Genomic DNA, 13,055 nt, shown 5'->3' on the forward strand with positions numbered 1-13,055 from the left:
CCTCCCCCGGAAAAAAAATATTGTATTTCAAGGTGGAAAATGGTGCTATTTAAGCAGTTTTACTATTTAAAAAATTGATTGCACAGCACTTTTAATTGCCCCTGTTTGCCCCCATTTCAAGGTTTCAAAGGGGGGGGGGGAGGGGGGCAAAATACACTTCCCCCCCCGCCCCCCCTTGTTGTTGCGCCCCTGCATCAGAGCACTGTTGGATCACGACCCGGGGGGGGGGGGGGAGGGAAGGGATACCGGCATGCCCACCCCCCTGTACCACGAATAGTGTTTGAAATTTTTTCCTAATCCCTTATCATAGTCAACCAAACTTATTTAAGTATTATTTTACTGCATTTATAATTATTTACATTATTATTTAATAAATAATTAAAATAAATAAGAATAAACATTCTGCATATTTATTGGTTTTCATTACTAATTAAATTTTTTCTCAATTTTATACTAATATTGAAATCAGAGTATTTATTTAAAAATTTTAATTTAATTGAATTTATACTTTACAAACCATAATTTCACTCCAGTCCTTGTTTCATTTTTTATTTCTATTATTTATTTGCATTCAAAATTAAAAGTTAATTTTTAATTACGTCAAGTAAGTATAACTTCTAGCGCCCATTTATTTTTTCTCAACCTAGCACAAAAGCAGACGTCTTGATTAATCTAAAAGTGTTGCTGCTTAGGCAAAACCTCATATTGTATCACAAATGATTATAGCATAGTACGTGTTTAAAAGTAAGATCTTCAATAAGGATATACCTCCACATAACCCATAGTAATTAAAGAAATAGTTAGATGTTAAGAAAAATACTTTATTCAAAATATCATATAGATATATACAATCAATTTTATATAATATTTAATGGGATATATTGTTCTAAAAATCACAATATCTATTTTTTTTTGGACAAATGCCATTGCAGTTTAGCACTGCTTGTCATGTAAATTTTTCTCATCGTTGGGTCTATCTGTTCGACATCAGCTGATTTTTAGGATTGTTCTCTCGTGGGAATTCGTTTTCATTTTTATTTATTATTTTGCATTCTTAAATTTTTTTTTCTACGACAAACAGTGCAAAACTGTAATGGCGTATGTAAAAAAAAGGGGGGGGGGGGGAAATTGAATCAAAATATTCCTAGCTGCATGAATCATTTCAAGAACGAATCACAATATCACTGAACAATCAACAGATTATTCCGACCTTACGGCCCGGCGTTCTCACGTTCCCCCTCCCACATATGCGCCCTAATAGGGTAGGGTGGGAGTTAAATTCCAGTTCGCTTTCATAAACATTCCAGAGCTTTTAAGGAAAACAGAACTGTGAGGGATCGCTCCCTGTTGTTCGATCGGGAGGGTGTTAGTGCTTCGGCAATGACCAGCGCATTGGGGTCACCAACCCAACATAGTCACCGCCTCAGTCCCTTTACAGCACTCAGCTGACCAGACAGTTGGCTGTGTCCTGAGGGGAAGCCTTCTTTTCACAGACGAGAGAGAGCCAAACGTCCGATCATGCATCTTCGGTTTTTTTTTTGTTCATTGTAAATATTTTTAATGTAGCTATAGTTACCTAATATAACCAACCATCCAAAATGTTTTAAAGTATTTATAATGCCACACCGGTTTATACAAGAACGGGGGGGAAAAGCGAGCATGAACTTCGGGGAACTTCGGGCGTGGCTCTCTCGTCTGTGAAATGAAGGCTTCCCTGTCCTGAGTGAACAACCAACAAGTTATGAGGATCTCTCGTCCTTATTGATAACCCAGTCTTCATATCCTATAAGGATTTCCAGGCTGGCCCCCCCCCCCCCCCCATGGGCACGGATACGGATATACGCCGTATACGCAAAATGGAAAGGCGTTAGAGGTGCGGCTATGCCCAGAGATTGAGGCTACCCATCCCTGCATAGGCACCACCACAGTCCCCCTACCTCACTCAGCTGACCAGACAAGTGGCTGCACCCCTAAGGGGTCGTCCATTAATCACGTGATGTTTTTTTTAGCAAATTTTTAACCCCCGCCCTCTCCGTCCTAGTGATTTGTGGTGAGGTTTCAGACTCACCCCCCCCCCCTCCCCACAATAAATCACGTGTATTTTATTGGTACAAAATATTTTTAAAAATTTCAGAATATTATCTTTTAATATAGGTACAGGGGCGTAGCCAGGGGGGGGGGTTTAGGGGTTCAAACCCCCCCCTTAGCGCCAAATCTTTAATTAATTTCTTATTAATCACTCAAACAAATTTCATATTAAAATTAATAAAATTTTTACCATTATAATATTTAAATATAAGTACCGGAAACTGCTAAAATAGCACTATTTTACAACTTAAAATCCAAATTTTCCCGGGGGAGGACCCCCGGACCCCCCGCTTTAATACGGGGGGGGGGGGGGCCATGCTTCTTAACACCCCCCATACACAAATCCTGGCTACGCCACTGTATAGGTATAATCTAATTTAATTCTGGAAAATTAAGCACAGTGATAAAAATGTCCAGACACACATTAAGGTTGCAGGTTTATTCTCACTGGCATAAAAATAATAAAGGAAAGGCTTATATGTGATTTACGCATGTATACGGCGCCAAAATCACAGTCTTTACTGGCGACTGGCAAGCCGAGCCGGGTGGTTCATGTTGCGGCGGGCGGGGGATATTGTTGCCTGGCAACGGCGAGTCAAGGTCACGCGTCCCTTTTCGGTTTAGTAGAAATCGCGCGAAAAAATTAATACACGTGATATCTCTCTACACCCCCCCCCCCCCCCTCCAAATTTTGGCAAGCTCTTAAACTTTTTGACGGACGGATGGATTAATTATATTTCAGCAGCGGCAGTCAATTGTTACCAGGATACAGCTGTTGGTGTTTGTTTAGGTCGTCCAGATGTTTTGTATAATAACACTGAGGTTCTTGGAAAAAAAATTTCAAACAATTTAATCACAACTCTGAATTATTCCGAGGATATGCTAATACAATCCGTACGAAAACACGGCATAAATAGCGAACAAAATCTATGCAGATATCTCCAACGGTCGAAACATGGACTGTAGGGCAACACAGGGCCGGTGCAAGGTAAATTGGCGCCCTAGGCGATAAACCTTAATGACCCCCCCCCCCCCCCCCCCCGGGCCGGACACCACAAAAAAAATTTCCTTGCCTCAAAATACATCACGTAAGCCTAAGATTTTGTCAACAATCAAATGGAAGCAGGCTTGTGTTTTTTTTTTTTTTTTACTTATTACAAATCATAAACATGTCACCGTGGACTTTAAGTAATTACTTATATCAATATAAACATTCCAAACTGTTACAAAAATCAATTTTCATCTAGTTTCAATAATCGTTAAACATATTATATGAGCTGTTATGTGTCGTGCTGCGCCGCCCCCAGCTACTTGGCGCCCTGGGCGGTTGCCTAGTTCGCCTATATGGACGCGCCGGCCCTGGGGCAACACTTATTTGGGGAAAATATTCCGACGGACGGATTGAAGTCAAGATGTAAATCGCTTGGCTATAGATTCGTGGCGCTGACGGACGTACGGAAAACCCGACGGAGGCATCTGGGTATGGCAATTCCACCTTCAAAATCAAAAAGAGACCGCGAGAAAAAAAAAACCTAAGAAGGGCTAATTGAAGCTTCGAGTCTTGGGCATGGTTACACTGTTAAAAACCGCCACCTTCAATCTACGAAGAATGCTGGTCACAAATTATCCAGGCATCTTCATAAACTTACTGCTATCATCGTGAATTTACTGGCAAGGAGATAACTTGCTTTTGACATGAATCCAAAGGTATATTAACAAAAGCTTCAAAACTTGGTTAAGTCTAAAGTAAGAACACATTTATTTCGCCCACATTCGTTTGGAACGAAACTCGTAAATAGAACCTCCAAGTACGGCGTAGTAGTTTCAACAAAGATTCAGATACTTGAGTTAAATTACTCATCGAAAAGTCCATAACAATCTGTCGTAATTTATAACAGTGTAGTAACAGGAGAGATTTTGGTGGTGTGGATTAAATTATAGTTAAATGGGGAGTCCTAACATAAAAAAAAATAATAATGGTGGCCCCAAATTAATGTTTTGACGCATTTCTGACATCTTGATAAGTTATTTTTATGACAGTGAATCATGCGATTTTTAAGAGTATCAAAAATTAAAAAAGAATAACTAATAAATGAAAAATATCAAATTTTTACAAAAAAAAAATAATTAACCTACTTGAATATCTTCTTCATTAAAATCAAGCTCTTCAATAAATGGTACAAGGACTAGAAAATATCATTTAAGGACTTTAATTTACCTATGAAAACATTACTAATTAAATTTTTTTCTCAATTTTTCTAAATTAAATAATTGATGTTATACACGTGTTTATACTAATATTGAAATCAGAGTATTTATACTTTACGAACCATAATTTCACTCCAGTCCTAACTTGAAGCTACGAGTGTGCGGGAGAGGTCCGGGTGCCTGTACGCTCTAACCGTGCAGACTGGACTGGAGGCGGGTACTCACGGCGGGCAGGGAGGCGGGCGGCGGCGGCGGCGGGGGCGGCAGGCCCCTCAGGTGGTCCAGGAAGGGCAGGAAGACGAGCGGCTGCGGGCCCAGGGCCTTGTCCGCCGCCGCGTACTGGCTGGCGATCTGGTTCTGGGACAGGCCCCCTCCCGTCACCCCCCTCTCCTCTAGCCTCCTGCACGAGGGGGGGAACAACAGCACTCGCCTAACCCGGGGGGCGCGCAACACTGCCATACTGGAAAACTACCATAATGACAGAATTTCGAAAAAATCACCATAACGGAAAACTGCCATAAAGAGGAAACGTAATTCTGACATATTTTCTCATACGCTCCATGGAATGAGTAGGTACAACAGCATTGCTCTCGAAGTAGTGCATAGAATACTCGGTAGGTCAACCTTCTAGCTGTTTTGCAGGTCAACTTTAAAGCCTACAGATAACGCTTCTGAACTTCCACAGTTGCAATCACAAATCACCGCATAGACGCGCACTAGTAGAAACAAATGTTTCCAAAAATGTGTTATAGGGAGCAGCATTGTATTCTTATTACGACGATTTATAAAAAAAAATTGTAGTTTTACATTATGGCACTTTTCCTGTTTTGACGGGGGTGACGTAAAAGTACCATAATGGAAAACTGCCATAACTTGAAAAGGACAATGGGGAATTCTGCCAAAATTTCTTATACATTCTACGGAATGAGGAAAACGGCCTTACTCGTAAAATCGTAATGTAACGTTTCCACACTGGAATAATTAAAATAAGTGTAGATCATTATTTAATGAGTGCAAATCCCACACAAATATTCAAGGGTTTTCTTACGTAATGTTTTCATTATTAGGGTGATATAACACAATAAACTCAGATATTAATGTTTTTAATATCCATATTAAATTATTTAAAGTCTCCAAATAGTATTTTTGAGATGCTGAAATGAGAGGAAAATATTTTTGTGTAGTGTAGAAGGCATAGGTCAAGCAGCACAGGCTCGTACATCGAATGTTGGTGGGCTTTGCACAAGCTTGCAGTCTTTCAAAAATACACTTTTTTTTTTATATTTGGAAATAAAAAATATTACACGCGTAGCATATTATTCTGCTTCTTTAAAACTGTCAGACCAAATTGAAATTCAGTTTTTTATGCCTTACAGCACCTATAAACGAAATATGACACATAAAATAACAACAAAAAAACATACACGGATGCATATAAATAACTTAGCGACAAAACACGAAACAACACAACACACAGATAGATAAAGATTGATAAAGTTCATATTAACTAATTGGTTACTGTGGTTGTCACAAAAATCTTAAAAAGAAACTAAAATTGTGTATACAAAATAAATATGTAGATTATAAAAGTTTAAAATAACCTTTTGCTGAAGTTTTTTTTACCAATGAATGTTTCTAAATTATTCAAAAAGAGTTATAATTTTTTACACATTTTATAGTTACTAATGGTTTTAAAAGTGTCACTAATTCTGTAGTTGTAAGTTGGAATTCTTAATCCAAACTGAGATATTATGTCTGAACCAACAAAAATGGTAATAAAATGAATGTTCAAAAAAATTTAAATGTCTGAAAGTTTAAAATAGTAATTTAAGAACTTCTTTCTGCATAATTAAAATTAGTTGATGCAGAGAGAGTTGTAAATTTAATAAAACCTAAAGATCTTCATGTGTAGCTAATGAAAAAAGAAAAAAAGCTTGGCATCCAATATAACTCGAAGGTCTTAAAAGAGGACACCACGTTTAATGTCATTACTTATTATGTGATAATTCTGATCAATGGAATTAGTTTTTCTATTAAAGGTTATACAGTAAATGCTATCTTAATTCAGAGACGTTTGTTAACTTGAAAATTGGATCTTGACAGCTGAAATATCTTGCTGAATAGTTTCACAAACATATCTTCCAATTATAATTTTTTTTAATAGCATCTTTTCTTAATCAATTCTGATTACAGTTGGAATATCATTTATTAAATATTAGTTGAGATAAACTACAACTTTGCGGAACACCTAATACAATGAAATTGCATTTGCAAATTTGACTGAAAAGCGTCTATTTGTAAGATAATTAAAGCATATATATACACATACACACACTTGACGAGGCCTAAAATTATTAACTTTTTATTCGGAAGATTGTGTTGGAAAGGCTTTGCTCATGTTGAAATAAATAGAATATTTTATTTATGTCTGGATGTTATACTGGTACACACATATATAATACGTGTGTGTGTGTGTTAAAGACGATCTTCCTGATTGAAAACTATGTAGTTTTTCAGAAATAATATTTTTAGGAATAAAATTTATGTGCCTATAAATATTTTTTTCGTCGAAAACTTCTAAAATACTACATAACAAAGGTATTGGTCAATAGTTTGTGAGTAATATTTACTGTCAATAATACTTCAAGAAAATATATACCGATAAATGGTTGAACACACAACATCGGTATACAACAATTCACTGACTGATACACACTTAATTCAAATATTGTTGTTCAAAGGCAATTTTTTTTTATGTTTTCAATGTTTGTTTGAGCTTTATTTATAACATGTTGGAATTATAATGCTACAGTTACTCAAAACTAAAAAAACAATATATATTTTTGCAAAACTCCGTTCCCCCGGAGAAACCCCCGGAATGGCCACCGCATGGGGAGCCAAGGAAAAGAAACGGGCTCCCCATTTGGAAGCCACCTGGAAGGTTTTTTTTCTGTTCCACCCACCGTTTCTTTTGGTAGCCTGACTTGTTACAAGGGATTGTATTCCTACCAGAAAAAATGCCGCCATTTTATCTGGGCAATCCGCCTTGGAGGAGCCGGGGCGCGAACCCGGGTCCTACAAGTCACAAGGCAGGCGCTCTACCACCAGAACCAGAGCGGTAGAGCGGATACTGGCAGTCTTCTTAACACTGACATTATGTTATTCCACGAGTTTACTGTAGTTTCGTGTCTTATTAACACGTGCAGTAACATCTAACCTCGGTAACAAACAAATTGATGTGTTCTTATGTTGTTCGTTCAGCGTGAATTATGTAATTTCATATGTAATTTCAATTTGTATAAATAGTCTGGAAATGTTTTAGTTTATTTCCTGCAAACAAACTTACAGTCCCGCTGTACAATAATTATATAGAAATATAGACTAGTAAAAAAATATGTAAGCTTGCACTGTCGATGGTAAAGTTATTTTGAAATAAATGTTAGATATGTGTGTGCTTACAAGCATGAAGTTATTGTGTAAACATTTTATTTATTTGGTTTTAAAGCCACAGAAAAGTTAACATTTTTATATCACTTTTTTTGTTTTGTTTTAACGTGCTTAATATGCGCAGCTAACACTGGAAAGCTATTCAAACAACTGTTTGCAAATAGGCGTTTTCAAAATCTTGAACTAAATCTATGATAGTGTTGGAAATGTCAAGTTAAAAGATACATTTCCACACTGACATCGCCGGAATTTCAGGACTAAGAATTTAAATGATAGTTTTGTGATTTGCTTACTGGTTTCAAATTATTTCATAATTTTTTTAAAATTGTATTTGGCCTTTTAAATTCTTAAAACTACTGATAGTTTCAAAAGGCCAGGTAATATGAAATATTTTTTTTCTGAAATAAATTAAACCATATTACATAGCAACCAGTAAAATTGACTTTATATTTATTTTCATTCTCCTTATCCATACTGCACAAAAACGTAAAAAAAATGCAATTTTGCCAGCTTATTATGCAAGAAGTATGTGATAAACCTTTTTTTTAATTTGTGAAAGTCCAGGCACTCAAAAAGTCTGCAAGTGTAACAGCGTGGAATGTAAATATAAAATAATGAGCTGGGATGGGACATAATTTCTGAAAACAATAGGTCGTAAAAAAAACTATGAAATAAAGTGCTGGTGACACATCGGTTGTATTTGAAAATAAACACACTTTCAAAGGAGGGCCTTCTATACACAAATTTTAAATAGAAATCAACGTCCTATTTGTATATGTGAACCTAACAACATACGATTTTACTGGCAAGGTGAAACTATCACTTAAAAAAATATTGTTTATAATCGCGAAAAAAAAAAATAATATTACCTAGTTAGAACACTAGATAAGGCTTAAAATAATATTATTTTATGATTTGTAAGTTTCAAGAATTAAAGTTTAAAGAACATACAATATATATTTTTTTAATTTCCTTCCTGAACCCTTTAAAATCTTTACAATAGTGCTCGTTGTTATGTATAACTGATATTAGATAGTTAGCTAAGCCGAAAGTGGATAATAACAATGTCCTCTAATAAAGGATTGCGAATTTTACTATTTGCTCTGATGATAATAGTAGAAAGAAAATCTACAAATTATTCACACCTTTAGCAGATTTACATATGACATTCGAGGCGGATTTTTTTTTGTTTCAAATGATATTGGATCGTAAAAATCCTTACTAATATTATTAATGCGAAAGTAACTCTGTCTGTCGCGCTTTCACGCTAAAACTACTGAACCGATTTAAATGAAATTTGGTACACAGATAGTCTAGAGCCTGAGAAAGGACATAGGCTACTTTTTAATGCGAAAAAAGGGTTGTAAGGGGTTGAAAGGGGGGGATGAAAAGTTGTATGGAAGTATCGTCATTTTTAGAGCTAGAAGCTTGAAAATTATTTTTTAGGCTGTTGATTCGATATAAATAAATATGACATTCAAAGTTTGTACTAATACGTATGTGTCTTATTTGTAAAATAATTAGCGTAAATAATTACAACTGCCAAGGACGTCGCCAGCCGATGGCCTGGGGGGGGGGGGGGGGCAAGTTGTGGGAAAAGAATGTATTTTTTTTTGCATTTGGCTGCATTTTTAATCTCTAGGACTCTAGAAGGGGGGGGGGCAACTGCCCCCCCCCCCCCTTACCGTCCCCGGCGACGCCCTTGACAACTGCTGCCCAAAGACACTATTCCACGCGGACGAAGTCGCGGGCACAGCTAGTCTTCTATAATTTAATTTTCAAAAACTGGCAACGTTAAAGCATGGGTAGTACGTAAAAATTTTTAGTAAAATACCTGAAGTTACTAGTGGCTACCTGTGATTTCATTTTCATTTAGTAGTAGGTAGACTACATATTGAATTAATTTTAGTGAATGAATAAAACCGTAATTCCCTAATACTACTGTTACCCTAACACCATTTTGTGTGTGTCTGTAATATAATTATGTCTTAACAAAAGCAAATTTTAAGTTTTTTAAGTTTTATAAATATCAACGAACTGTTAAACCCAATATGGCGTCCTCCAAACCCTATCTCACCCCTTTAAAAACTAAACGGGAAGGCACGCATGAACAGCTCAAATCGTTTAATTGAACAAAATGGATCAAAAACAGCTGCAGTATTTAGACATATACTTGATCCTGCATTTTTTTTTTTAAATAATTACGCTTGATTAATTTACGTGTTTATACAAATTTCGTTCTCTAAATCTCGAACGCGTAGTTGGGGAAATACGCCGACTTCGGAGTAACCGGCGACCTACGTGCTTCCACTCGAATCCGCTAGATGGCATCGCCATCCCGTCGTGAGGGGAGCCACTGTGTCCCAACAACTGCCGCTTGTGCTGCCAGGTAGCAGCACCGGTCGCCGGGCTTCATCTATGCCGGCGGAAGTTATTAATTTTTAGAGGCTGCCCGCGACTCTATAAACACGCGGAGGGGAATTTGGGTGAGAGGGGGAAAAAGGGGGGGGGGGGCTGCGAGAGGATTTCCCTTTCCCTCTACCTTGACGTGCTCCATTCATATTTATTTTTACACAGCCGTGAAAGAGTTGACGTACGCGGCGCGCGCGGTACATCTGCGCCACACCGACGCCCGCTTGCCCGTTGCCAAATGCGGTGTAGCGATGTCGTTATAGAGGGTCTCACTCTTATTGGGGCGCGGTTACACGTTAACGCCGAACTACTTCAGGCGTTTCAAGTAAGCATGTTCACAAACGCGAAAGTAACGGTTAGGTTTATTTGAGCAAGTTTACCTCTATCAGAGAATTAACGTTAGCGTCAATTTTTTTTTTAAAAAACAATAAAATATTTACTTGTTGAGTCGGTAAAATATTGAATACGAACTTGTGCCGGGAACATTCTCCAGGTTGCATTTTTTTCGCAAAGGGCTGTTTATATACTATGTCTCAACAATCAACAGCCAGTCAGAGGCTTATGTAGTAGATATGTCGTTCTGAACTACTACTTTGCCAGCCTGTTTAGGTTGAATGAGAAATGGCATCGAACGAAACATGTTCAGACCAAAAAACAAGGAAAATAAAGGGTCGCTACTCAATGCTCTACCAAACGTTCTTTATTTTCTTTGTAAGTCAGCAAATTGTGCGGTATTTATCAGCAACCTAACAACCTAAAAGTCGTTACTTTTCGAAAGAAAATGTTGGGTACCTTGATTTATTTTTTTGTCGCTCGTTGCTGGGAATATTCACCATGAATGTATCATATATTTTCTATTTTCTAACACGGAACAACCAAAACTCTATGTTAAATTGCTTTATTTTTTGTTTCAAAACTTAAAAACTGCGTAGCCGCAAAGTATAAGCGTTGAAAATCATAAATTCAATTTAAATTGAAAAAAAAAAAATACACACGAGCACACGGCACACGGCACACGAGCACATGGCAGTCATGCTAAAATAGTTGCTGCCAAGATTTTGATAATTCAACATCGTCAAAAAAAAAATTCCAAAGTAAGTATAATAGTTTGCAATTATATTCGATACGTTACCTCGTTAATACACCATTCCATAAATTCAGAACTAATAGTGTATGTGAAATAAATTTTTTATTTATGTCATTATGTTTAAGAAATTTATATGTTTTCTTTTATATTTAAAACTTAGTTTTGGATGTTGGCATTTCACAACCGCACAAATATTTTAGTGGCCCTATTCCACCTGTTTAAATTTTTCAAGAGGAAAATTTAATGAGTTTGCGTTCACATATTTACGCTATTTCAAAAGTGGAAAAAAAAATTCAATACCAACGTAAAAATTAGAAATAATAGTATTGTGGTTGTTCAGCCGACTTGTATGTTGCCCTGGTAACTAGACCACAAAACTTATAACTGTTAACAAAATAAGAGCGTTAGTAACAGCAACTGCTCCAAATTATGCTAGTATCTAGCGCCATAATTAAGACGGCCTATGTAAGGCACGGCCTTTTGTGACGAGCAGAAACGTAATCGCATTTTTTTCTCTTTCGCTTCCTGTCACAAGGCGACAGTCATGACAGTAAGGCGTCATAGTTATAACGCCTTAAGCGGAAAGATACGCAATCGAACAGCAGGCATTCCATTAAATCACGTGCTAAGCTTTAACAGACCCAAAATTTTAATATTGAACTATAAAAAAACCACAGAAAAAAATATTATTCACAAAGGCAACTGAAACTAAGAAGTCAACTTTCGGTTCTGTTTCCTTTGAAGAAAAAATTATACTTTTGTGCTTTTGACGAAATACAACAATAAGATGTAATATTTCCACAATTCTCATTTACAACATACAATAGTTCAGTTTTTTCCCCCAAAAATTTTTTTCTTGACCTCACATAAACGTAATTTTTCTGAAAAATTACAAAATTTCGTCTAAAATTGTTGTGCTCTATGGCATCTATCTGGCAACAGCGCACTACTACGAAGTTAGAACACCGCTGGTGGCATGAAATCGTATTTTGGAAAGTGTCCGTTACACTACAAACTGCAAACTAATGGTGAGACGCTCTATAGGAAAGGCACGCCCGCCGCTACTACGATAGTCGCGATTTCTCAGTCTTGAAACATATCGGACGCGTCGTTACTTGAAGCATTCACCGACGTTTCGGCAGACATTTCATTTGTTATCTTCCGAGTATCAGCTGCCAACCGTAGGCCTACCATTACCAAACAACCAATTTTTTTTTCCATAAATACTACAAAAACAACAGAGTTACCAAACTAAAAAAAAGAAAATCATAATTTAACATATAAAACCTCTACTCAGCTGAAACCCAAAAATGACATCAGATTAATTCTTCTACTTTGACACGGATCAGAGAATTATTTTTCAAAGTGACTTTCAACCAGAGATAATTTTTTTTTTAAAAAAATCCAAAATACCCAGACAAAAAACATTTAGTTCACGTATTTACAGTAACTTTTGGGCAAAGCAACTTTTTAAGTCAAGTTGATTTTCGAGCACGTGAGCTTTAAAGGGAGTTGTTTAGAGTCTCGGAGGCCGAAGGACTCGTCCTCATGGGTGGCGGCAAGATACACTGCAGTGCCTCAGTTCCTCACCCTCAGCTCCTGTATCTTGTGCTGCTGCTGCAAGATGTGCTCTTGCTGCCTCTTGAGGCTCTCCTGCTGCATCCGGTGTATCTCCAGCTGCTTCTGCGCCTCGACGCTCAGCTGACTGGCCAGCATCTGCGACACAACACCTTCCTCTCACAACACTTCCCCTCGCCTTCGCAACACTTCCCCTCGTCCTTGCAACACTTCCTCTCGCCCTCACAACACTTCC

The 13,055-nt window shown here is 37.2% G+C and overlaps 1 protein-coding gene across 1 annotated transcript in view; it reads right to left on the reverse strand.

Annotated features, from left to right (window-relative positions):
• LOC134536455 (transcription factor SOX-13-like) overlaps window positions 1-13,055 on the reverse strand; it is a 193,797-nt gene that overhangs the window by 10,973 nt on the left and 169,769 nt on the right. The window contains exons 5-6 of the mRNA XM_063376172.1: window positions 12,833-12,958; window positions 4,522-4,653 (exon numbers count right to left, since the gene is read on the reverse strand). Of these exons, the coding sequence (XP_063232242.1) occupies window positions 4,522-4,653; window positions 12,833-12,958 (258 nt within the window). The remainder of the gene's footprint in view (window positions 1-4,521; window positions 4,654-12,832; window positions 12,959-13,055) is intronic.

The sequence above is a fragment of the Bacillus rossius genome, chromosome 11 (genome assembly GCF_032445375.1).
Source record: "Bacillus rossius redtenbacheri isolate Brsri chromosome 11, Brsri_v3, whole genome shotgun sequence".
Classification (NCBI taxonomy): domain Eukaryota; kingdom Metazoa; phylum Arthropoda; class Insecta; order Phasmatodea; family Bacillidae; genus Bacillus; species Bacillus rossius.